The sequence below is a fragment of the Nannobrachium achirus genome (assembly GCF_963921795.1).
Source record: "Nannobrachium achirus genome assembly, chromosome: 10".
NCBI classification, from domain to species: Eukaryota; Metazoa; Chordata; class Actinopteri; order Myctophiformes; family Myctophidae; genus Nannobrachium; species Nannobrachium achirus.
This window is the reverse complement of record NC_137819.1, coordinates 34,701,557-34,728,838: the sequence shown is the minus strand read 5'-3', so window position 1 is coordinate 34,728,838 and position 27,282 is coordinate 34,701,557. Positions and strand designations below refer to the sequence as shown.

Genomic DNA, 27,282 nt, shown 5'->3' with positions numbered 1-27,282 from the left:
AAATTATTGTAACACTGATAAATGTTAATATTAGATAAATCCAATATTGGTTCTCAAATCCTGCGGGTCGGGTAGGGCCTAAAATGTTTTCTAATTAGTGGGATGGACCTCAGCCTCAATGAAAAAAGAAAATATATTTTTATTGTATTACTTTTACAACAGATTGCACTGTAAAACAAACATACGTGTCCTTTAGTACCAAATGTGATGGCTCTGCTGCAAGGACGTGATAGGGTGGCGTGCGGGTCACGTGACGGGAAGCAAAGGGTTCAGCTGAAAAACGAGCTAGGATAGTCGGATATCGCGTATCCAGGTAAACAATCAAAAATAACACGCACTAATAAACCAAACATCCCCGTCCCACCGACACTCTGTCGCGACATCGTCGAACCCGCGACCGTTTCATTGATATTCTCGTCACATCATGCCTTAGCGGGGCCGTTCTGGTTGCATTTTAATGGCGAACGCTACTAGCCATGTTAGCTAAATGACCCCTCTAACTATGCCTGGGCTGAAGCTCAGCGGCCAGCTAGCCAGACAGAACATAGCAGATCTACAAGATCACAATGCGTCGCGATCGCGAGGCATTGTGAGCTTGTAGATCGTCTATTTTCATGTGAAGGAGCACCAGCACAAAATAGCAACAAAAATCGCAGCTAGGATAGGATACGCTATCGGGCTCGCATTGTTGTTAATCAGACGGCATTGAAACGCAATGAACTGCATTTCGGGGGATTCATTAACATGTAATGATAACAGGAAGGAGATTGATGTTGAGCCTAGTAGCTCTGTTTCCCGGAGAAAGGTTTTGGGCTGGCGAGAACGCGGCTAACCCCGTCGCTAGCGCACATAGCGGACTAGCTGCTAACGTTGTTGCCGTAATAATTATGGCTCAACTGTTAGCTTCGCTAGGTAGCCACATAACATGCTAACCTGCTGTGTGTGTGTCTTGTCAGACGTCGTTGGATGGAGAGCTGCTGCATGTAGCAAGACATTATTTACACCGTAAAACAGGTCCTAACACATTTGATGCATGTTTTTACATCGCCATATTTTGCAATGTTATTCTTTGTGCAAGCCAGTTTGATAGGTGTCAGTGATGAATAACAATGGGATGGCAATTGTACCAGTGTAATTTACCCTGTTTTATTGTGTTCCGTCTTTGCAGGATTTGCTCCCGGTATGGGGGACATGAAGACCCCAGATTTTGACGACCTGTTGGCAGCGTTTGACATCCCTGACATCGATGCCAAAGAGGCCATCCAGTCGGCCCCTGATGAGGCTGAGGGGCCCCACGGACCCACCGGTGCTCCTCTGGGGAAGCAAGACAGTGGGGTGGGTGTTGGGCCATCCATGAGACCATCTAGCCCCCCAGATCCCCAGGCTGACACCTCTATTGTCAGTGTCATTGTGAAGAACAAAGTACGCCTTGAGACTGTGGATGGAGAGGACGGGGATGCGGATCAGGACCCCATAGACGTAATAGCTGGGGTGGATGTGGGTCCGCGGCTTGGTGCCTGTGCTCCTGGCATAGCTGAAACTGAAGCGCTCAACCACAATGGTTTTGGAGCATCTGGCATCTCCACACCCTTACCAATGAGCCAGGCGCAATCGAATGGAGCGCCATGGTCGGTAAATACTTCCAAAGCTTCTCCAGAGGGTGGGGCTGCTAAGTCTCACAAGCAGGGACCCAACATTTTCAACAGACTCAAGCCTCTCATGGCACAGGGGACAGGAGACCCCGTAGGCAGGGCTAGGAAGATGCAGCTTTTACAGCAGCAACACCAGCAGCAGCAGGACGCTGGCCAAGAGAGGGCCGATGGGGTGAAAGCCACGTTGCCTTCATCTTCCTCCTTATCGGCTGTGTCCTCTCCTCTTGCCCCGGGCGGCTCTGTGGGACTGGCCTCGCCTTTCTTCCCACCTTCCAAGCCTCTGCTCTCTGCGCCACCCTCTGCTCTCTCGTCACACCCACTGCACTCCTCCCAGCCCTTTAACGGAGCCCCTAAAGCTGCCCCTGCTGGATTTCCCCGTGAGTCTGAGGAGGATGATTCTGACCCAGACTTGGGGGGTCCTCTGGTGATTCAGGAGAGTCCAGACTCTCCCACCCGCACACCACCACAGCTGACCCGTCGCTTCAAGTCCCCCAGCTCAGACTCTGTTTCTGCCCAGCCCTTGTCCTCTGTTGCGGCTCAACCCAAGCCAGGGGACACACCCTCAGGTGCCAGTCTAACGTCATCCACCCCACAGTCTGGCTCCACAGAGAGCCCACAGCAGGAAGAAAGGCACCCAGAGCATGTCATTGAGGAGAGAGACTCACCAGAGAGTCCTGAGCCAGAGATGCCCAAATCAGCTGCTCCAGTCACAGCCAAGAGGTGCTCTAGTCCCGCAGTAGCCTCCACCCCACCTCCGTCAGACCTACGGGAGCCCAAGGAGGAGGAAGAGGAGATGGAAGTGGGGAACGGCATAGATCGGCTTGTCGATGGCAAAGCAGACACAGGGAAGGGAGAAGGGACGAGAACAGCAGAGGAAAAGATGGAGATTGACGATGGTAAGCTAAAACCACCATCCACTGAAGGAGGAGGAGGAGGAGGCGGGACTGGTAGTGCCACCCCAACGGCCCCTGCTGGGACTCCAGCCCGGCCACTGAAAGTGCGCATAAAGACCATCAAAACCTCCACAGGTGGAATAACCAGAACTGTCACCAGGGTAGCGGGTAAAGGTGGTGCTGCAGGGAAAGGTTTTGACCCTAAAACACAAACTGGGGGACGCAAAGTGTTTGCTAACAAGGCCCGCAAAATAGAGGCTTCTCAAGGTACTGCAACATCTCAGCAGCAGAAGGTAAAGGCGCTCAACGCTCTGCCCGTGTCTACATTGGCAGCTAGCAGTGTAATGCTAGCCGCTGCTACAAAGGTCCAGAACAAAATGGCTGCCTCTGACAAGGCTAAAGTCTCCGCCACTGCTGTCAGCATTACCAAATCTGCTGCCCTGCCTGCAACTCCCCCAGTGGCCTCCTCTCCCAAGTTTTCCGTTGCAGCCAGCGGGATAAGCGTGCGCACTGCCACCACGAAGACGGCTAACGGAGGCGGCACCATCATATCTGGTGCCCTCCAGTCCAACAAGCCTGCCTCCATCGTCAACAGCACAGGTGCCGTGATCTCCCGCAGCCAGTCCAGCCTGGTGGAGGCCTTCAACAAAATCCTCAACAGCAAGAACCTGCTGCCCAGCTACAAGCCTGACCTCTCGGCTCCCCCGCCGCCAGAGTGGGGGCTTCCACTGCCTGCCGCCGGCTACCGCTGCCTGGAGTGCGGCGACGCGTTCGCCCTGGAGCGCAGCCTGGCGCGGCACTATGACCGGCGGTCGCTTCGCATTGAGGTGACCTGCAACCACTGCGCCAAGAGGCTGGCCTTCTTCAACAAGTGTAGCCTGCTCTTGCACGCCAGGGAGCATAAGGAGCGCGGCCTGGTCATGCAGTGCTCTCACCTGGTCATGAGGCCGGTCACCGTGGAGCAGATGATCGGACAGCAGGACGCCACGGCCATCGGTGGTAAGGAAGCAATACAGAGAGTTTTTTTTTATCATGCGTTTGCATAAAACCATGTGGTTCATCCTGCAGAAAGCTACCTTTGGCTGCATTGCATGTTTTCATGTCATTTTGGTAATATTGACTTTTTACATTTCACAGAAAACAGTTGTTTTCATTACTTCTGTTGTAACTAGGGATGGGACCATTTGAAAATGTCATATCACGATTGTGACATTGTGTGACAAAAGAAATCGTGACGATATTATCGTGATAATCAAAAGCCATTATCCTGGGGCGGAACATTTGCCCCAAAAAGCAGATCTACAAGCTCACAACGCGTCGCGACGTGTGAGCTTGTAGATCGTCTATTTTTTGGCAAAGACATTTGATAGAGAGCGAAAAAAAGACTCAAGTACGTATATTATAAGTACCTTTTACCAATTTTAGAGGGTTTTAAGTGGTAACGGATATGCAGCACAGCAAATATAAGGTGAATTGATCCCAGTGACGGAGGATGACGGAGGATGATATCAAGATAAATTAAATCTCCACAATACGATTATCGTGAGTGTTTTTTATCACAATAAACGATAATATCGATTATTGTCCCATCCCTAGTTGTAACAAAAAAAAAAGTAAAACATTTTATTCATGTTCATTCATCTCCATTGACCACCTTCCATATATTTTCCTTTTTCTCACATCCATCTCCTACTCTAAAGTGGGCATGCTCTCTTCAACCTCCTCTCCTCCAGTCTCCTCCCCCTCCACGACATCCGGAGTTCCCACCGTTTCCTCCAGCTCCAGTCCCATGAAGGATACCCCCTCTCCAGCAGCAGCAGCCGCCCAGCCCAGAACGGTCCGCCGTGCGCCCCAGGGCCCCCAGGCACTGATGCCCCTGCCCTGCAAGAAGGTTGAGCTTCTGCAATACAACAACTTTAAATGTCCGGAGTGCCAAGCCCAGTTCTCTGGCAAAGCTGAGCTGGTTACCCACTTCCAGCAGATCAGAGCAGCCCCCAACTCAGTGAGTCTTGGTGATGAGAGCGCAGCGTGTGTCCCATCTACGGATTTGTATTTGTTTGACAAATATTAGTGGATGCTAGTCTGAATTCATGTTGAAATGGATCAGTAGTAGTAGTCTAGTTATAATCCATATTCTGTAGATGTCTATCATGATAAGAGCACAGTAAACTCTTGTCTTAATGCAGTGGTTCTCAACCTTTTCAGGCCGCAACCCCCAACATAATATTTTAACTGGGGACCCCCCACACTGATGAGCACTAAGAGTTGAGGGATTACATTTTGTATAACACGGTTCTATTGTGAAAATAGCAGATCTACATGCTCACAACGCCTCGCGTTGCGAAGCGTTGTGAGCATGTAGATCTGCTATTTTCACAATTTCTGCCTCTAATATTTGACAATTTGGCCAATGTTTAATTTGTAATTGTAGAGGTATTAAAAAGTCCTTAAATTGTCACTTTGGAAATGTGCATATACCCTCTATACACTTAAACTTTATGTTGGTTTGTTTACTGTTGAGAGAGAAAACAATGTTGCACATTGAGTTAATCATCTGGGGACCCCCCAAAATAATTTGGGGATCCCCCTGGGGGTCCAGACCCACAGGTTGAGAACCACTGTCTTAATACACAATAATATAGGCATCAAAACCTTGTGCTTCACACTGTCGAATCGTGTTCATTTCGTCTGTTTTACTTACAGACATGTAGTCAGTGCTCTCCACCCATGATGCTGCCCAACTCATGCGCGGTGTCGGCCCACCAGAGGGTCCACAAGCACCGGGCGCCCCACGTCTGTCCCGAGTGTGGTGGCGTCGCCCGGCAGGCCAGCTTCCAGACACACTTGGAGGAAGCCTGTTTGCACTTTGCCCGGCGCATCGGTTACAGGTTTGCGTGGCCACATATGATTGTCACTGACCTATACATTTGATGTAATAATATATATTTTTTTTATTATAACCATAATGTGAATTCATGACAAAAGATAGTCTTTGAATTTATAACAGTTTAATTTAAACTCCCCGTGGAACACATTGAAGTTCTCCATTGTACAACATTGGTAATCAAAGTTGCTACTAATCGCTACATAATACACTTGAGGTGGTGATATATTGTATGTCTAAGTGATATAAAGTGTGATAATTTGTCCTCTGTTCGATAATGTATTACAGCTTTGTGAAGTTAAATTCCATTTATTTTGTCTATTGTCCATTTGACTATAAACGTTTCATTAATGCACTCTGTCCAGATGCTCGAGCTGCCAGGTTGTGTTTGGAGGGCTGAACTCCATCAAATCCCACATTCAGACAGCCCACTGTGAGGTCTTCCATAAGTGCCCCAGCTGCCCCATGGCCTTCAAATCTGCCCCCAGTGCCCAGGGCCACATCAGCACCCAACACCCCACCCTCACTGGTGGACAGGCCAAGTATGTCAATACACATGACCAGATTACACTCTTATGAAACACAAATGCAGACCTGCCAACATGTGCACATTTTGCGGGACGGATAGCGTCCAGTCTTATTGGCTACTTTCTCGCAGGGGTGTACTCTGCATCCAGCATTGATATGTTAACTTCAATGGAGTTACGCATAGAACAGTGCACATGCCTCTGAACCTTTTTGAGAGCATTTTCAGAGCAATGTCTGTCAGGGGTTCCCAAATGTTTTTGTCTCAGCCTCTCAGGGCACCCCATAAATATCTTTTCAATCCGAGGCACCCCTACATTATAATTTTCACTCCCAGCACCTTATACATATTTATAGCATATCATCGGGTGGAAACCTTGTATGTCCAAAACCGTTTGTTTTGTATTTATCATCTATAAAATGTACTAAACTAGTGAAAACAGCAGATCTATGTGTGCTTGTAGATCGGCTATTTTCACTTGTTTTGTGCGACCGTTTTTTATGATGAAGCAGGGCAAAAGACGTACACATTTGAAACTTGGAGATACAAGGTTTCTGCCCGACAGTGACGATATTTCAGTGATTATTTTGGGAGGAAAATGTTGAGATAATAGCCATTTTGGTTAGAACTGACTGAAAATAACTTTGTACTTCAAGTTTAAAATTATACTAAATAATAAATAAGTGTCCAAATTAATTCCAAATATTATCAAATGACCTCGCGGCACCCCTGGACTGCTGTCATGGCACCCCAGGGTGCCCCGTCATCCACTTTGAAAACCCCTGGTCTACTGTATGTATTGGCTGACAAGTGTTTTGGGGATAAAAATTGTAACAAATAATCAATGAGTCCTTCAAATGGTAATTTACTCTCATTCTTTTTTGCAGAATGATCTACAAGTGCGTTATGTGTGATACAGTCTTTACCCAGAAACCATTGCTGTACATGCACTTTGACACTCACTTGGCCAAGCAGAAAGTACATGTCTTCAAGTGTCCTGATTGCACCAAGCTCTATGCTCAGAAAGGCTCCATGATGGAGCACATTAAGGTTGGTTTTCTGACTGGAAACAGTCAGTCATCAGTTTGCACGGGGCTTGGGAATCATCAACCCATTTAGGCCTGAACACATTATGACGCAATATTTTATGCTTTAAATATAAAAAAATAGCAGATATACAAGCTCACAGCGCGGCACCGAGTGCCGCGCTGCGAGCTTGTAGATCTGCTATTTTTGAAAAATCGTGAAAATTTGAATTTTGACCCGATTCTAATAGGTGTCTTTTGAATCCTTCTAAGATTTTTGGAAAAAACCTATGTTTCTATGTCAGCAATCTGGCCAGCCATCGTCAAAGAAAAGGTCCTTTTCACTTAACTGGAGCTCAGTTAGTCTGTTCTTGAGAGACTACTTTGTCAGTGGTGCTCAAACCTTTTCATGTGAAGGACCCCCAAAATGATATTTATTTGGCCACGGACCCCCATTTCAAAATATCTAGTTCCAGGGACCACCCAGAAGCAAAATTTGAGTTACAAACGTTCGCTTTGAAAATACATATATTCAAAGATTTGCACACATTTTCACGACTTTTTCAAAAATAGCAGATCTACAAGCTCGCAGTGCGGCACTTGGTGCCGCGCTGTGTGCTTGTATATCTGCTATTTTTCACTGGTTAAAGCATTCAATAATTCTTGGCCTAAATGGGTTAAACATGGTAGTTCATACAAACGTTTGTATGTTTTTATACAAAAAATACTCTCGTCCTTTTTTGCAATGTAGATTTTTCAGAAATAGTACAGTCATTCTAAGGAACACTCACACTATCAGTAAACCATGACTAACAAAATCATTTAAATATAGGCTACTTTTAGTACATACAATATTAGACATTTTGTGGTTTAAGTCTAAACTTACTTGTATCCTGAGCTGGTTCTATAGCTGTGGCATGGAAAAGTGAATCTATATTTTAAATGTATATTATTTAACTAATTCATGTTTTGTTTGAAATAAATATATTTTTTATAAAGAGCTCGTTGCAGCTGTCATGGCATGAGAAAACCACTGGGATAAGTAGGCTTTGTTCAGACAAAAATGTGTTTCTCACGTCTGATCTTTAAGACTGACTCTCCACACTATTTGCAAGTGATCACTTTGGATTTGTGTATTCATCGTCAACCTATTTGCATGGTTGCTGTGGTAATGACGTAGGAGAGAGTATGCTTAATTTATTCTTGATGGTGTTGCCTGACAAAAAGAGCAGATCTAAAAGCTCACAACATGTTGCTCCTGAGAGCTTGTAGTTACTAGTTTCGGTGAGCAATACCGTCGTATGACAAAGTAACATTCTGCGTTGTTTTGTAGATGAGCATTAAATTAAAAATGTAATTACTGTCACGCTTGTGGGTAGGCCAGATTTCCTGGGTACCAGCCTGCTACGCTAGGTTCAGTGGATTGGTTTTGTCAGTTCGCTTCTCAGTCTGGCAAGCCTCCATTTGACTCGTATTTCCGAATGTCACCTGTTACGTAGGTGACATCATTGCTGATCGGATGTTGTTCCAACGAATCGGGGGGGGGGGGGGGGGGGGGACTCTGGTGATTAATTCTTATTTTTGCAAAAGTATAGTTTGTTTTGCAGTTTTAGGAGGAATTTTGCATCATTTTCACCAGCCTCTTGGCCGGGTGCTACAGATTTTAGGCCCGCCTGGCCAATAAAGCACTGCAGGAAACCCTGCTGGTACCCAGGCTAAGTGTGTTGCTTTCGCGCAATTTTCCATTGTCCTTGACCTTCTTTGGTGTGTGGCCATGAGCATCGTTCTGCTGTGTTTTAATACTTAACACTTCCTTTAATCACATTTCTTCTCCGTATGCTCAGACTGCCCACAGGGGCCTGTCGCTCAAACCAGAGGCTCAGCAGGACGCCTCTGCGGCCGCCCCCGCCGGCGCCAACCCTTCCACCCCGTCCGCCCCGGCCAAGTCCAAACCCACCGGGAAGACGGACAACTCTGACGGCGAGGACTGGGGGCGGGACCAGGAGGAGGAGGAGGAAGACGACGACGAGGAAGAGGAGGAAGACGACGACGGGGACGAGGACTACGAGGCTCCTCCTGGAGCCGCGGCCCCGGGAGCCTCGGCGGAGGGCAGTGCTCCCAGCAAGGCCACGGAGTGGACCTGCCCCCAGTGTCAGACCACCTTCACTGACAACGACGACTATCTCAGCCACGTCAAGATGGAGCACGGCAAGGTTGTCGCATTCTCCCCCATAGGGCTGTCACAATTATTACATAATCGTCTAATCGTGATTATTTGACATTATCGCAATTATTTTGTCATAATCGTGAATGTTGAAAAATGCCCGAAATAGTGGAAATAGCAGATCTACAAGATTGTCGATCGGCTATTTCCACTATCAAAGTTATTTTTTAAGTAGTAAGTTGCCAAATATGTCAGTAATTTCTTTTTATATTTAGGTTATGAGTCATATCTGCCATGTACAACTTCAAAGCCTAAAAGCCAAACAGAAATGTAATTATCAACGACAAAAACACAATTAAATCGTTAATCGCCAATTATTTGAGTGACAATTAATCGTCATGTAAAATGTCATATCGTGACAACCCTACTCCCCTACACAGCTAATTTGAAATGTTCATAAATTAGTTTTTTTACAATGATAAAAAATAAATAAATGTGAATGTCAAAATGGTTTGTAGACTAGGCCAACACACAAGCCACAAGTTATATTTGGCTGGTGTTCATCCCTCATCCTAATTATAGCCCAAGACTTTGATACATAACATTAACATGTATTTTTTCTCTCCTCTCCATTGTGTGTTTGTGCTTTTACCATCCAGTTCCCTTGTCGTACTTGTGGAGGTACCTTCAGCACTTCGTCCAGCCTGAGGCGCCATGAGCGTGTCATTCACGAAGGCAACAAGAGAGTCTTCCAATGCCAGTGAGTCAAAATGGCATTCACTTTATTCTGTTTTACATAGTTTATTGTCGGAAAGTGTGAGGACCTTGGTCCTGACTGCTGTCTTGTTTTGTCTCTCTCAACGACCATGGTTAAATAAAGCACATTTACAACGACCAAGGTCAAACCAAAGTGCTACAAAAAAAAAAAAAAAAAAAAATATATATATATATATATATATATATATATATATATATATATATGTGTGTGTCACGGTTTGATAGAGAAACGGTACGATCGAGAAACGGAGCACTCGTCGTGCGGCACGGGGCGGAACAAGCGATCGCTTTGAGCCACAACAACGTCGCGTCGGCAGGAATGATAGCGCCTCACCCCACGGAGGTTAGGGTTAGGGTTAGGCATAGGCATAGTTTTACTGAGGTTAAGGTTAGGGTTAGGGTTAGAGTAAGGCATAGTAAGCTAATGGCTAAACACTGCCGAGCTAGGCTAGTAAATAAAGAAAGAGAGTCGCAAACGAGTGACATCAGCGCCTAGTGAGTCAGCGCCTAGTGAATGGCTGTCGTCGCCATCTGGTGGTGATTGGTGTGTGGTGAACGACAAAACAAGCGCTCTTACCATGAACGTACTGAGTTACCCAAACGTACTGTAACATATATATCAAATCCCTACATTCGAGCAACCAACATTCCAATGGTGAGACACACTTGACACACTTCAAACTGTATCTACATTTAAAATATCTGACAACACCTCTCATAAACACACACACCAGGACAGACTAACCTGGACGCTTTGCGCTGTCAACATTTCATGTTTTCAAAATGCATATTTACCGTACAGTTTGTGTTTGTATGGTTATTTCGCAATACCTATTGTGCAATCCTCTGTAGACCAATGTGTCATTATCATCACCAAGTTCTCAGGTTACAAGAGGGAAGGGGGGGGGGTCAGCTGCACAGGGGGAGAGAGAGAGAGAGAGAGAGGGGGGGGGTACGGTACAATACAGTAAGATACAGTCGGGTACAGTACGGTACAGTCGGGTACAGTACAGTACGGTACAGTAGAGTACAGCAAAGTACAGTACAATACGGTACAGTCGGGTACAGTAGAGTACAGCAAAGTACAGTACAATACGGTACAGTCGGGTACAGTAGAGTACAGTAAAGTACAGCACAGTACGGTACAGTCGGGTACAGTAGAGTACAGCAAAGTACAGCACAGTACGGTACAGCAAAGTACAGCACAGTGCGCAATACCTATTGCGCAATCCTCTGTAGACCAATGTGTCATTATCATCACCAAGTTCTCAGGTTACAAGAGGGAAGGGGGGGGGTCAGCTGCACAGGGAGAGAGAGAGAGAGAGAGAGAGGGGGGGGGGGGGGGGGTACGGTACAATACAGTAAGATACAGTCGGGTACAGTACGGTACAGTCGGGTACAGTACAGTACGGTACAGTAGAGTACAGCAAAGTACAGTACAATACGGTACAGTCGGGTACAGTAGAGTACAGCAAAGTACAGTACAATACGGTAGTCGGGTACAGTAGAGTACAGTAAAGTACAGCACAGTACGGTACAGCAAAGTACAGCACAGTGCGGTACAGTCGGGTACAGTAGAGTACAGCAAAGTACAGTACAATACGGTACAGTCGGGTACAGTAGAGTACAGCAAAGTACAGCACAATACGGTACAGTCGGGTACAGTAGAGTACAGTAAAGTACAGCACAGTACGGTACAGTCGGGTACAGTAGAGTACAGCAAAGTACAGCACAGTACGGTACAGTCGGGTACAGTAGAGTACAGCAAAGTACAGCACAATACGGTACAGTCGGGTACAGTAGAGTACAGCAAAGTACAGTACAGTACGGTACAGTCGGGTACAGTAGAGTACAGCAAAGTACAGTACAGTACGGTACAGTCGGGTACAGTAGAGTACAGTAAAGTACAGTACAGTACGGTACAGTCGGGTACAGTAGAGTACAGCAAAGTACAGTACAATACGGTACAGTCGGGTACAGTAGAGTACAGCAAAGTACAGTACAGTACGGTACAGTCGGGTACAGTAGAGTACAGCAAAGTACAGTACAGTACGGTACAGTCGGGTACAGTAGAGTACAGCAAAGTACAGTACAGTACGGTACAGTCGGTTACAGTAGAGTACAGTAAAGTACAGTACAATACGGTACAGTCAGGTACAGTAGAGTACAGTAAAGTACAGTACAGTACAGTAAGTGGATGGATGGATGTGGATGGATGGATGGATGGATGGATGGATGGATGTGGATATGTGGATGGATGGATGGATGGATGGATGGATGTGGATGGATGGATGGATGGATGTGGATGGATGCATGGATGGATGCATGGATGTGGATGGATGCATGGATGGATGCATGGATGTGGATGGATGGATGGATGGATGGATGCATGGATGGATGGATGGATGTGGATGGATGGATGGATGGATGGATGGATGTGGATGGATGGATGTGGATGGATGGATGGATGGATGGATGGATGGATGTGGATGGATGGATGGATGGATGTGGATGGATGGATGGATGTGGATGGACGGATGGATGGATGGATGTGGATGGATGGATGGATGTGGATGGACGGATGGATGGATGTGGATGGATGGATGGATGTGGATGGATGGATGGATGGATGTGGATGGATGCATGTATGTGGATGGATGGATGCATGGATGGATGGATGTGGATGGATGGATGGATGGACGGACGGACGGACGGACGGACGGACGGACGGATGGATGGATGGATGGATGGATGTGGATGGATGGATGGATGGATGCATGGATGGATGGATGTGGATGGATGGATGGATGTGGATGGATAGATGGATGTGGATGGATAGATGGATGTGGATGGATGCATGTATGTGGATGGATGGATGGATGGATGGTTGGATGGATGGATGTGGATGGATGGATGGATGCGTGGAGGGATGGATGGATGGATGGATGTGGATGGATGTGGATGGATGGATGGTTGTGGATGGATGGATGGATGTGGGTGGATCACTGCTGCAACGTAGCTGTGAGCGCCTGCAAAGCAGGCGCGATCTCTAGATTCGGGCCGCGAACCTCTAGTATATATACAAAACGTATTCATACGAGGCAAACCAATAAAACAGGACCAGGTTATAGACAGTGAAAAGCCAGGGAGGAAAAAAATTGTCTTTGTTAAAGATTTTCAATCCTCCCAAGGACTGAGCAGAGTGAATGTATAGGGGCAAGATTTTCCTTAGGCCAACCATCGCAAAGGCTCGGCCCTCTCTCTCTCTTCCCTTGGTTTCCTGTCTCTCTGAAGTAAAAAAGCATGAAAATGCCCCCCAAAAACATTTTTTAAATGCCGTTCTCTCAAAACACGCATGAACATGCTCGAACATTTTATAATATTTTTACGATTGCTATAAAACCTGTGGGTGGTCAGTAGGGCTGACCCAAAAAAATCGAATATTCGAAGCTTAGTTCGAAGGCACGGTATTCGAATTTGAAAAATAAATTCGAATAATCGGCCGCGGCCGTTTGTCCTTTGGGAGGGCCGCGTGCCTTAGCTTGCATGCGCCTCGCTCCACTCTAGCGTGATAGCGTCACCCCCTTCTAACACACGTGTTAACATTAATAACAAGCCAACAACAACAAGAGCATGCATGAAGCCATCAGAATGGTCGATGATGAAGAAAAGAAAAGACAGCGCGCTGTCACATATGTGACACCAATGTCTGAAGCAACTATGCGATGCAGTCACACATTTCTTTGCCAAACCATTGTCGGTGTAACATCCATGCATGCGGTTGCACACAACTCAACGCAAGGAAACAAACAGCGAAAATTGGATTTTACAAAACGGACCCCGTCAGCGTCGATCCCGTTTTAAAGAGGAAAAAAATCATAGCCTATTCTTCTTCTTCTTCCTCGTTGTATTGTTGTATTTAATGAAAATAGGGAGCTTTATCATGAGGAAAAAACTGGTGTGTTTTCCCTTTTAAAATTGGGTAAATCGCGCATTTTTAAACACATTTCCTTCGGTTATCACTTATGTAACCGATAAACTTTTACCGATAAACTTCCGTCCACCCCCCAATTCTAACATGAACACCTACCTCATATGTCACTGTCTGTGTCACTCAATTGTCAATATCACTTGGCTGTCACTTATGACAGTGACATGAGACAGATAAACACGTTTGAAAAAATTGCTGTACCATAAGTTTTAATTTTAAAGGATCATACCAGCGTTTTTGCATGTTAACTTGAAATGTGTGTCTTAATTTTGGATTAATTCATTTTTAATGCTATTGAACCATTAAATACCTGGGAATACCTCTATGTATAGTTTACTGCACCCAGCGGTTCTAAAACTATGGGTCGCGGCCCAAAGTGGGGTCGCGTGAAGGTGCCGTTGGGGTTCGCGTATTGGCAACAAGAAAAAGAAAAAATAAGTTTTATCAAGAAACTAAAAGAAAAAAGAAAGTGAGGTCGTCGCCACCAAACATCTAACATATAATTTTCCGAATGTCTGTCCGTCCGTCTGTAACAGTGTTTCTCCTCAGTGGCTGGAGCAATTGATCTGAAATCGCATCACCATTAGCATATGAACACACCTGACATAACTGTGAAGCCCGTTTGTCACTTTCACAAATCGTATGCTGTATATTCGCATTTTTATGCTGTATCTTTATCTATTTAGCCTACAGTACCTTTTGTGACCACACATGTTAAGGGAGGGGCGCTGTTGTTCAGGACATGCACAATCACACACAAACCCACACACACACACACACACACACACGGGGGGGGGGGGGGGGGGAGGGTGGTGTCTGCAGGCGGGCGGGGGGGGGAGGGGGGGGTTCTGGCCCTGTTACAGATGTTGTCCAAAATTGTCCGGGTATTTCTTACATTGATGCTCCTACATATTAGCATGCAAGCACCAGTTAAAGTTACTTTCCATCCCTCATATACTGTGTGCACAGTGCACATCCCATAATCCACACACTGCACATCATTTCGGACCTCATATCTTTGAACGGGTAAGGGCTAGTAGAGTTAAAGCAACCAACATGAAGAGGACGGCCACTTGACGATACACTCTACCTCCAACACCGAAGGAGAAGCAGAAACACGTGACACACATGGGGTCGCCAAAGTTTCACTAATAATATGGGGTCGTAAGATCAAAAAGTTTGAGAACCCCTGACTTAACCTATGACTACTGGTACTGGCACGGTTAACAATAAAACTTAACAAATCTTTTTGTAATCTCTCAGATATTGCACAGAGGGCAAGCGGAACTTCAGCAGTCGATTCCTATTGGACAAACACGTTCGACTCCATCATAGAACCACTGAGGTCAGTTAAAGTATCTTATTTAAACTGATATATTGGTTCTCAACTGGTAACTTGAACCTGCTGGCTTTTATCGTAGATGGGCACCTAGACTTGCCCTGTTCTGTTGTTTAGATTGCATTTAACTACACTGGGTTCCCCTATATCCTGGAAAACACATGATATCGGTATGTTGTAGGTGCGGGTTGCATATGAACTACTGGAAAATGTGGAGTGGGAACCCTGCTAATGTCCCAGGCTGAGATAATCTGTCTGTCTGACCCCCTCCCTCTCTCTCTTGACCCCACACAGGGTCCTCCCCAGACTAGAAAGCGTTCGGCCCCGGGAGGCGATGGTCCAGGCAGCTCGTCAGAACATGACGGGGAGTCTGGGCCGCCTGGGAGCCGGGCGGGTGGGGAGGATGAGGAGCACGGCGGGGAGGACGGCGTGGAGGACGGGGGTGGTGGAGGTGGTCCCGCCAAGAGGACCCGTGGTGCCCTGGCGCCGCCGCCGCCCACGGAGCCAGACGAGGAGGACAACACGTTCCGCTGCGTGCCATGCGGCTTCGCCACCGAGGACGGAGCAGAGTTCCAGCGGCACATCCCCCAGCACCGCGCCGACACCGCCTCCTTCCAGTGCCTGCAGTGTGGCGTGTGCTTCGCGTCGGCCGGCTCTCTCGGCCGCCACCGGTTCATCACGCACCGCGTGCGCGACACCCAGGGCGACGGCGCCGAGCGCGGCGGCGGAGGGGTCCCCGCCTCCCCCGGTAGCTCGCCTGCCTCCCCTTCCGCCCAGGGGGGAGAGGACGGGGAGGGCAACCTGAACTGCAAGGTGTGTGGCCGGCGCTTCGACAAGGCCTCGGACCTAAACACCCACTTCAGGACCCATGGCATGGCCTTCATCACAGCCCACAAGACAGACAAACCACAGTAGAGTGAAGGGGGGGGGGGGACTATGGTGGACAGTCAGGGTTCTTCTACGCTTCACCATCCCTGAAGAGGTTGAAGTCACTCAGAATGATGAATGTCAACAGAGAGCTGCTCTTTTCTGCAGTTTAGTTTGTTTTTTAACGCCACCTTAAGCTTGGTCTTACTCTATAGAACTTCTCTTGTGTTTGCATGTTCGATCACTGCACGCCGAACCAGACACAGTGGCGGTAAGGCGAACAACACCCACAACTCCTGGAGCAAATGACTAATGTTGACATATTAACATTGTCCTTGACCCTTCCCCTATCATCATCATCATGACTACTCTCACTTCCCATCAACCATAGCTGCCCGCCTGTCGCTCCCACATAACATGTTACTTTCTTCAATGCATTTCCTACTGTACTCTTCATGCCCGCCATGCCGCTATATTTGTACCTCACCGCTCAGTCCCGAGACCCTCTTCCCGAACTGTCGTGGATCTGTCTACCGCCCCCATTGTATGAAGAAGCACTCCCATGGCTGGCTCAGTATCATCAACCTGGTCCTGTGTCTCTGTATGAAGGCTGATCACTACCGTTTTCAAGCCACCATCTATGTACTACTCTGCCTCCACCCCCAAGAGAAAGCTGACATGTAGTTATGAAGAGAAAAAAGGGAGTCTTTAAAGAATTTTCAGATGTTTTGATTTCTAAATGACAATGATAATGTAATATTTATTTACACAAACCACATTACTGCTGTCCGTATTCATGCAAGTCGGTTTTGCGTCGGTTTCCTCAAGCCTGAGTTATGCATAGTTGCGTGCAGGTGTCACATTGCGACAGTGTTGTGAACCTATAATATGCGACACAAGCGCACAACTACGCATAAGTCACCCATAAGCCCCACAGACAGGGTTGTAGAAGCAACGACGAGAGATGACACGTGATGTGAAGGCATTTCAGCTGGAGACGACAAGGTTACTCCCGTTACTGTAACCTGTGTTTGCGTAAATGACGTGCCTGTTAAATGTTTAAGCTAGCATGAGAGAGGCAAGGCTTCCCTTCTGGTAGTAATGTGCGGAGTGTCACATTGTAAATACATATAATTACACTAAAAAAAATATGGAGAAAAAAATGTTTTTAGTTGCTATGAAAATGTGAATACGTATAGTATTTGTACTTGTACCGTTTCCCCCCCTTTACTTTTCAACACGATTTGAAGCTAAAAAAACTGAACCAAATCCCACCCCCCCCCCCCCCCCCCCCCCAGAGGTAGCTATACATTGTAATTAAAAAGCAGATAGGAGTGTATGTGTGTGAGGAGGAGGGGTTATGTCGTCTTTAACAATGTGTAATAATATGAACGATTATCTCTTTAAATTTGTTTTTTTATCTACAGAAACACAATCACGCTCGCCGTGCTCACTTTTCTTTTGTACGATTCCAAACAACCTTCATAACCACACGTGAAGGAGATCTGTGGATGGACTTTCTTTTTTTCTCCCGTTTGTATCTTTTTATATGTCACGATATCATATTTATATAGCAAAATAGTGGAAGATCATGTCATTTTCTTTCTCCATGGTTGTGGTCTGCTTGCTGAAATGCCATACACTTTTGTGCCGTTTCAAAAATAAATGTGTGAAAGAAGACTTTGAGTCAACCGTTTCCAGTTTGCATAGGGGAAAATGGCTGTGCAATTCTGTGATTAGATTGGATTTATATTAACTACGGAAGAAATATTTGGATGATTCCTGTTTACTGGTGTGAAATTAATGGAAGGAAACCGGTTCTATTTTGTCAGTCTCAATGTGTGTACATAAAATGTAAGGAGGTGGTGAGAGTCCACAGCAATCAAAAACAATGTTATTCTACTTCCCCAGTGCCCACGATCAATCGACACAATTTCCTTAGGGAATAGTCACACATAAAATCATAAATAGTATTTTTTGCATGGTGTCCTTTTGCATCTCCCTGGCTCTCTCAAAATTTATGTCCAGCTTCAAGCTCCACCTCCTTGCACTCTGCATCCTCCTGAACTCGGGGTTGGAGCTCAGAGCAATTCTGTGGATGATGGACTTCGATCAGAAGCTCATAGACCAGGGTTCCCAGCAGGGCTCCGATACAGGTGGCCACAATGGGCACCCACCACCACCCACCGCCAGCCCTGGACATGGGGTTGTATGAGGTCAGACATTAAATTGCATTCTTCTTCAGAGTAATTCATTACAAGGATTAGAGAACATAAAAGATACAATGAGAATTATGCATCATGTGAAATGAATTCTTTGGGCACTTTGTAATAGTAACATTTAACCGAAAAGGTCAATATCTTGAATGTAAAGCAGGAGAATTGTCTATTACTACAGCCCTACATGCCAATTACAAATTTCAAAATAGTCAAAATTCAAGTTTTGTGACATTGAAATGTGAAAATGCCTTTCTAGTTAGTAATAACCATAATCCACCATGACTATTCTACAATCCAACACCATGGTCAAAGCAGAAGGGGTTAACTACTGCAGAGAGAAATCACTAACCCAAGGCTCTTCAACAGGGAGTCCGGGACCCCTAGGGGGGGTCCTCAGAGTTACGACAGGGGTTATTCCAAATCTTTGTGTGATAGAAACTTTTTTCTCCTTTTTTATACTAACCACTTGAATCCTAGTGTCCATATTCTGAGAACTTTAGCCAAAAATAGCAGATCTACAAGCTCTCAACACCTCGCGCTGCGAGGCGTTGTAGATCGGCTATTTTCAGCAAAGATGTTTGGTGTAGACTAGAGGATAAAAAAAAGCAGACTTAAGTACAGAGTGAAATGTCAAGTTATGTAATGACAAGTGGTTAAATACGTATCTGAAAACACAAATTGACATGAATCCAAAATACACTGATGATTGTGCTGTCAAACAATGAAACAATATGGAATCTGTGAAGAGGTTGTGAGGGTCCCTGCTTCATCTCTCAACTAAGGGGTCCTTGGCCTGAAAACGTTGAAGACCCCTGCACTAACCTGAACACGTCGACTCCCCAGCCAGCGATGTATGTGAACAGACGGGGCCCGAGGTCCCTGGCAGGGTTGATGGCGTAGCCACTGTTGGATCCCATAGAGACACCGATGGCCAAAACCACTGCTCCCACCATGACGGGTTCTAGACCAGGAGGACACGGGGAGTTGTTGTGGTCGCCCAGAGCCAGCACACACACCAGCAGAACAGCGGTACCTATGACCTGCATGAACACAAGCATCTCACAGCATTATAATAATCAGTCCTGGGTGGAACACGGGTGAATGTTCTAACTACCACTAAGGAGACAGGGTTTGAATCCAATTTTCACATTTGCCAACCCTGTTTTGTCACTTGCTGTACTGTAGGTAAGTCACAAACTTGTATAGGACTCTGACAATCTGTTTGTTTTAGGAATCTAGTCAATTTTAAATCAATATCTGAAAGGAGAATAGAAACTATATTGTGTTATTTCTCCCTCCAAACTGAGCCATCTGTACTGCCAACCCACAGAACCTACACAATATAATCCTGTGTAAATTTAACCTCTGTGTAAAATCTTACCCCAAAGAGCAACCTACCTGTGGTATTTACATATAAAAGAGAATATCATGCAGAAATGAGACATTGACTGCCTGTAGTAGATGGCATACTGTAGCTAGAGGCTGGGATGCGAAGCCCTTTGAGCCACATGTACCCCCTCTGCTGGCCAGGAAGTTGTATGTCCTATGTTTCTCTTGCATTGACTCCCTCCCAGCTTTCCATTATTGACTTTCCTAAAAACCTACAAAGGGAAAATAATATTACGGTGCCCGGACCTGGTCCATGATGCCTCCCCATTGACTGAGGTAGTCAGCAGGATAGGTGGAGAAAATGCCAGCTGTCGATGTGGGACCGCTCACCGTCAGCTCACCGCCACTGTATGCCTGGATGGCATCTGTTGAAGCAAGGCCAAGCACAGACATGACCATATGTGCATGCATATATATATGCAAAGCAAGCACATACACATACAGTACAGTACAGTACAGTACAGACTATATGGTCCCCAATGCAGACCAGACTTTGAATTCTACATTTATGCTCCTACTGCTGTTGCAGGAGGGGGTTCTGATGTAGTTTTACTTTAACTTATTTCAAGGTTCCAATGATTGTACCGTAGGTAGAGGTGCAATATGCTTGGTGCCTCATTCCTCTGGGTGTATTCCTGTGTAAAGATATTCGTTCATGATAGCTCACCATAGTATTGTAGGCCAATGGTGGCTGCTGCCAGGAAGGCTCCAAGGATTTGGAAAAAGACGTAGAAGGGCAGCTTTATCCATGGATGTCTGCCCAAAAAGCAGAGGCTCAGAGATACGGCAGGGTTCAGATGAGCACCTTAGAGAGAATTTAAGAAAATACTTTTATCCCAAAGCAATGGTTTTACCAAACAGCCCACAATCACCAGTTTCTGTGAATTAGTTTCCCACATACAATCATGCAGAGAGACCAACCTTTCTTAGTTCCCCATATTCAACGATGCAGAGAGACCAACCTTTTCAGGTGCACAATCTCATAAGATTATAATACTGAGAATAAAGAAATTACTAATCAACTAACCAGTAAGACGCCTAAAGGGCAAGGTCGCGCCATGTCTTGGCCATCTGGCCAGTGATGTATATCGGACCAGTTACCCATATATGGAGATCCCTGGTACCCATAGATATTCACAGATATGGGCTTGATATTGATGACATCAGGGATCTCCATATATGGACATAAAAGGGATTTGGTTCCCCTGGCATCACAGGGATCTTCATATATGGACATAAAAGGGATTTGGTTCCCCTGGCATACAGGGATCTCCATATATGGGCATAAAAGGGATTTGGTTCCCCTGACATCACAGTGATGTCAGAGCGTGATGTCAGCGTGTGAGAGTCAGCGTGATGCCAGAGCGGTCCCAAAGAACATAGAAAAGCAGACATGGACATGATGTGCCGTTTCTCATAGTAAACTGCGACCGAGGAGAATGTAAAGAACGTTGAATATTACATATTACAGTAATATTGTATACTGTATATCATGGTTGCTAAATTATTCTTCGATCATATTCTGTACATTCTCATAATATTATAGTATACTGCTAATTTTGTAATTATTAGGTGTTCTGTACTCTGATGAGGTGGTTTTGATTACAGCTCAGGTAGGTGCAGCCTGGACAGATTTTATTATCTACAATCTGATTGAAATCTGTCTATCTTTCTTTTAAGAACGCCCAGGCTGCCCAGCCTACCCTGAAAGGTTTCATAGTTGTTTGTTATAATCTGTCTGAGGAAGGTCATGGGCACTTTCATGAAATGTTCTATACTTTAATATTTAACTTATTTAACTTGTTGTTTAAAAAAAAATTAATGTCTGTTTGTCTATTTGTTGGCCGTTTAATCACGCCCCCACACCCCAGGTTGGATTGGTCTGAAACATTCCATAGCTATGTGTTATGATCCGGGGAAGGTCACAGGCACATTTCTGAAATGTTTTATACCTTAATTTATCGGTTTTAATTAATTAAAGCATTAATTTTAAACTGGAAGTCCAGGGAAAGGTAGTTTGTGCTGAAACCATACCCAAATGCCTGGACTTACCTGACACCCCCCTTGACACAAAGATCCCAAATGTCACTCCCAGAGCGAAGCCTAGATTGATTGACAGGTACTGTCCATTCTTCTCCTGACTTGTTGTCACCTGAGCCACGGCACCACATCCAAACAGCTACAATTGCAAAGAACAATAACAATAACAATAGATGCATCAGTAGAAAATAACATAAAGTATAGGGCTGTCACAATTATTACATAATCGTCTAATCGTGATTATTTGACATTATCGCAATTATTTTGTCATAATCGTCATAATCGTGAATGTTGAAAAATTTCCGAAATAGTGGAAATAGCAGATCTACAAGCTCACAACGCGTCGCATCGCGACGCGTTGTGAGCTTGTAGATCGGCTATTTCCACTATCAAAGTTATTTTTTAAGTAGTAAGTTGTCAAATATGTCAGTAATGTCTTTGTATATTTAGGTTATGTGTCATATCTACCATGTACAACTTCAAAACCTAAAAGCCAAACAGAAATGTAATTATCAACTACAAAAACACAATTAAATCGTTAATCGCCAATTATTTGAGTGACAATTAATCGTCATGTAAAATGTCATATCGTGACAGCCCTAATAAAGTATCTACATCTCAGAGCGCCAACCATCTACATTCACTCCGTTTATTCTGAAATGTAATGTACATTTCCCCTGGTCTGGAAGCAATGAATCCATTGAAGTCGTCAGTCGATAAAAGACAAAGCAACTGCAAAAAGAAAAGAAGTGTGACAATCTCGATTATGATCATATCTCCTTTGGAGCCTCTTCACTCTCCTTCCCTCATTGTTTCTCTCCATATGTCTTGCTGTTTGGGATCAAAGTCCTTGGTTAGCCATTGGGAATGTCCACTAATTGTACTAAAACAAGACAGTGAGGTGGTGTATATTTGTATAAGTTCATTTCAGAAAGAATCACAGAACTTGCTGCATGAAAGACAATGCTAAATAATTGACTACATAGAAATTAGCTAAGGATGCATAACATTTACGCTGAACTCAAATGATAACCATAAATATTACATAAGGGATTACCAGGTTTCTGTCATGGAATCATGAAATCAATTCAAATGGTCAGCATGTATTTGCTGTCGCAGTAGTTGCATTTTAAATCCATAATAATGCCGTTTTGAATTTGAAGTTACTGCATCAACATCTCTTCCACTGATTCCTTCATTGTACTTTGACAATCTGATGAGATAACGTACAACAATAGACAGCACACAAACACGTACCTGTGTGATGAAACTGCTGACTCGTCATAGTATGATCAAAGACATCTGCAGTCACATTATTGCCGCTCCTTTAGTAAAATAAAATACATTATATCAGACAAGTACTCACAATTAAGATGTAGACACCAAGGCATTCAGCCAGGCACTCCCTGACCAGTTTGTTACTGATCTGACATTTCTTAAGGAGGTGTTCCATCCCCATGGTGTCTGAGTTCGGCCAATTTTCAGAGCCGTATTGTCTTTGAGGTCTGCAAATCCAGTCAGCAGTTCAAACTCTGGCTCACTGAGCAGGGCTTGCCCTTTCATACTCAGGTTATGGACTATGTCATGCGCTTTATGACATGGCTGAGATGGTGCACATTAAAGGAGAGTAGTTTACTTTGTACTGACACCTCAATCACAACACATATAGATAGAGCTTGTATACCTTGCAGACAGAAAACAAGCTTGACATTGCTCCATAAACTGCTTGCGCACTACTTTGCTGGTGGCACCCTCTATTAAGAATGACTGCCGAATGGCCATTTTATTTCTTCTATAGGTGAATCAGATGTTGTCTTAACATTTGAGGTTCAACAGGTTTAAGCTGCTACCGCTTGTTCCTTATGTTGATATTTCATACTTAGAAAGTGTCTCACTATGACAGAAATAAAGGTGTGTTTTTAATCTTCTAATCCGGTGGTTCTCTACCAGTGGTCCGGGGACCACCAGTGGTCCTTGTGGGGGTTCCAGTTGATCCCCAGCTAAATGATGGAGAGGTAACCAAATAGACCCTTATACAGTAGATCTTTAACTCTTGAGAGTGTTAAAATGAAACCAAATGGACCCACGCTCTTTAAATTAGTTAAATTATTGTTAAATACTGTATCTACATTACTTGTATCAATTTACAATAAGTCTACACAGTTAGAGAATGTCGAAGAATTGTTATTTTGATCAATGTTGGCCTGTTATGTCTCCTATGGTACCACAGTTTTGGGTCTGAGAGGCTAAATCTCATCAAATAGTGGTCTGTGGCCTTGATATTATGAAGAGTTGAAACCCACTGTTCTCATCTAATGACATGTAAACAAAATAGGAATGAGATTACTTGATTGCTCTGATCCAGATCTACAATATTCTGATTCAGATCTACAATATCTTTCAACTTCCAAGTTCCAAATAGCAAATAACAAAACTGATCAAGAAGTCTACTGGTACAGCGAGTTGTCACTAAATGACTAACATTGCATGATCTCACCACTGACTCAAACAGTTATACAGTAAGTAATTATGAGAATGGGGACAAGTTTAATAGTCTTGAGAATTAATTATTTACTTGGTTAATGGTGCATACTGTTAAATGAGGCCACCAGAACAAACATCAACAATGGAATAAATACTTTTTATAGCATTTTACTTGATCAGTAAATGCTCAGTGGAAATGTATCATGTACTCAGAAAGGGGAATTCACCTTCCGTGGTGGCCTTTGACATTTGGAGGCCTTTTCCGGAAACCAGTTGGGGTTATTATGGGGTTATTATCTACATTTTTGATTTACAACCATTGTCCACCAAAGGTACATGAATGACTTGAGACCTGAGGTTAGGGATATTGGACAACCTCTGATATGAGTAGAAAGAACGAAGCAACCTACTACTGTGTCTCAGGAGGAGAGATATGGTTTAGAAACATGCCTACCAATGATATCAAAGGGGAATTAAAGCATGCTAAACTGCATGCTTTAATAAAAAATAAACTGAATCGGGCAGGAGTCTCCTGAATTTTTCACCAGAAAGCAGGAAATTACATCTACTATGTCTACTATGTCACATTTTTCTGGGGGACGACCATAGGGGGGACGACCCCCATACCCCACGCTTAGCCGGGGTGGGGGAAGTGCATGCTGTCATATAGAGATATTCACTTAAGTAGTGAATGGTTATTATTACACATGGGTACATTGCTTCAGTTTCTGTACGCCTACTTTTTTCGTTTTAATGGCTGAAATGTAGGCCTACCCATCATTTTCCAATGCGAGTAAGCAAGCCTGAGAATGATCAAAATCACAAAATTCATTTTTTTCTCCGGGTGTTTCGTCTTGATGCGACTCAACCTTTTTCCAGGTGTTTCACCTTGATGGGACTCACTTTTTTTCAGGTGTTTCGCCTTGATTTTGGGACTCACTTTTTGGGGGATATTTGGGGATTTTGGGACTCACTTTTCTCGGCGTGTTTCGTCTTGATGGGACTCACTTTTTTCCAGGTGTTTCGTCTTGATTTTGGGACTCACTTTTTTGGCGATCTTAGGGATTTTGGGACTCACTTTTCTCCGGGTGTTTCGCCTTGATGGGACTCACTTTTCTCCAGGTGTTTCGTCTTGATTTTGGGACTCACTTTTTGGGGGATTTTGGGACTCACTTTTCTACGGGTGTTTCGCCTTGATTTTGGGACACATTTTTGGGGAATTTTGGGACTCACTTTTCTCTGGGTGTTTCGCCTTGATGGGACTAACTTTTTCCAGGTGTTTCGCCTTGATTTTGGGACTCACTTTTTGTGGGATTTTGCGCGCACACACACACACACACACACACACACACACACACACACACACACACACACACACACACACACATCTGGGTGCAGCACGAATGGCACGAACAGGTATCTTCTGTATCTTCGCATCATTTGCATATGACATAGTAGATATAATTTCCTGTTCTCTGGTGAATTTGGGTAGTTTGATTCCAAATTCAGGAGAAATTCAGGAGAAATGACAATTCAGATGCACTGCAGGAGATGGTGTCAAAATTCGGGAGAGTCCTGCTGAGTCAGAGTCAGGGGGGTTGGCAACCCTGTGTGAGAGATGGTGTAGTTGTATAAAGAGGTCCCATGTTCAAATATTAGTCCTCCCACATTGCTGTAATATATTTTCAACATTAAAATACAAAATGTCAAAATATCTGTATTGGCATATGGTTTAGTGGCCTGGTGATTGGACTCTCAGTTCAAAGGATCCACGTTCTAATCCGAGTCCTACTAGGAATAAAGTTAATACCTCTGATGAGAGATGGTCTACTCTAGTGGTCTAAAGATCAGCCTCTCAGTGCAGAGGTTCCAGGTTCAAATCTCAGTCCTCCTGCGTTGCTGTATTACTTGGACCTTTTTCAAGGCTAAAATACAAAAGAATTAGTCAAAAGCACCAGGAGCTTGTTGAGAGATGGTGTAGTGGTCTAAAGATTAGACTCTCAGTGCAGACCTTCTGTGTTCAAAGCTCACTCCTCCTATGTTGCTGTTTTACTTTAACATTTCTTTCAAGGTTAAAATGTAAAAGAGTTAGTCAAAAGCACTGGAAAATGCGTCTAGTGGTCTAAAGATCAGACCCTCATTTTCAAATCCAAGTTCTCGTACCGATCATTGTTGTTACTTTTCAAGGTTAAAATACAAAAGAAGTATTCAAAAGCACCAGATAAAGTCTGCTGTGGGAGATGGTGTAGTGGTTAAAACATCAGACTCTGAATGCAGAGGTTGCATGTTCAAATCCATTCCTGTTGTGCTTTGACCTTTTCAAGGCTAAAATAGAAGAGAACAACTCAAAAGCACCAGGAGATACCTGCTGAGGGCCCTAAGGTGCCTTGGCTCAATGGTATGGTCGCTTGATCGGTTGTCCCTGCTTCAGGCAGGTTTCAGACAGGTTCAAGTCCCATGCCCAAGGTACACGGAGGACCATCGTGGAGGGGTGTCCCTCCCCCTGTTTCCTGAGAGCTAAAGGTGGGGGTTTGTATCTGAAAGAACTCTGTCCAACAAACATTTTACAGAAAAAAAATCTTACTGACATGCCTTGAGAGCACTGAGCACTGGAAGAAGTTGAGAAAATTTTGACAATTTTAGCTTTAAAAAGGTCGATGTACTCCAGAGATGGACTGTAGGTTGAGTGGGATTTGAACATGGAACCCCTTAACTGAGACTGACCATTAGGCCATCTCTCACTGTAAATGTGTTCTGGTGCTTTTGAGTACTTATGTTGTATTTTAACCTTGAAAAGATCCAAGTAATAGAGCAGCAGTTGATAGGGAGACTGGGTTTTGAACACAGAACCTCTGCACCTTAAGTCTGATCTTTGGACCACTACACCATCTCTCACTAACTTTTGAGTGCTCTTGAGTTATTCTTTTGTATTTGAACCTTGAAAAGGTCCAAGTAAAAGAACAGTGACCTATGGGAGGACTGGGATTTGAACATGGCTGCTCTGGACTGAGAGACCAATCATCAGTCCATTA

At 44.7% G+C, this 27,282-nt stretch overlaps 2 protein-coding genes across 4 annotated transcripts; one reads left to right on the top strand and one right to left on the bottom strand.

The window, feature by feature from the left end:
- Positions 1-273: 273 nt before the first annotated feature.
- On the top strand, positions 274-17,796 carry znf687b (zinc finger protein 687b). 3 transcript variants are annotated; one of them, XM_080735945.1, is made up of 10 exons: positions 274-313; positions 1,169-3,544; positions 4,279-4,547; positions 5,249-5,433; positions 5,795-5,971; positions 6,843-7,005; positions 8,825-9,193; positions 9,804-9,904; positions 15,176-15,257; positions 15,546-17,796. In XM_080735945.1, the coding sequence occupies exons 2-10, from the start codon at positions 1,183-1,185 to the stop codon at positions 16,164-16,166; spliced, it is 4,329 nt and encodes a 1,442-aa protein (XP_080592071.1). In that variant the 5' UTR covers positions 274-313; positions 1,169-1,182; the 3' UTR covers positions 16,167-17,796. The 3 variants fall into 3 exon arrangements, with proteins under 3 accessions (XP_080592071.1, XP_080592069.1, XP_080592070.1); XM_080735943.1 differs by having other exon boundaries at positions 4,246-4,547; XM_080735944.1 differs by lacking the exon at positions 274-313 and adding an exon at positions 999-1,014 and having other exon boundaries at positions 4,246-4,547.
- A 333-nt stretch (positions 17,797-18,129) lies between these two features.
- On the bottom strand, positions 18,130-23,219 carry aqp10b (aquaporin 10b; the record flags this gene model as incomplete). The annotated part of the gene is made up of 6 exons (XM_080735413.1): positions 18,130-18,313; positions 19,160-19,377; positions 19,973-20,091; positions 20,394-20,531; positions 21,779-21,905; positions 23,133-23,219. 6 exons carry the CDS (start codon positions 23,217-23,219, stop codon positions 18,130-18,132), a joined length of 873 nt encoding a protein of 290 aa, XP_080591539.1.
- Positions 23,220-27,282: the final 4,063 nt, after the last annotated feature.

What these genes read in the sequence shown, in the direction of transcription:
- znf687b (XM_080735943.1), top strand. Translation starts at nt 1,183, where the DNA reads ATGGGGGACATGAAGACCCCAGATTTTGACGACCTGTTGGCAGCGTTT. An exon ending in CCATGATGGAGCACATTAAG is followed by an intron (nt 7,006 to 8,824) that starts GTTGGTTTTCTG and finishes CCGTATGCTCAG; the next exon opens with ACTGCCCACAGGGGCCTGTC. An exon ending in TCAAGATGGAGCACGGCAAG is followed by an intron (nt 9,194 to 9,803) that starts GTTGTCGCATTC and finishes TTTACCATCCAG; the next exon opens with TTCCCTTGTCGTACTTGTGG.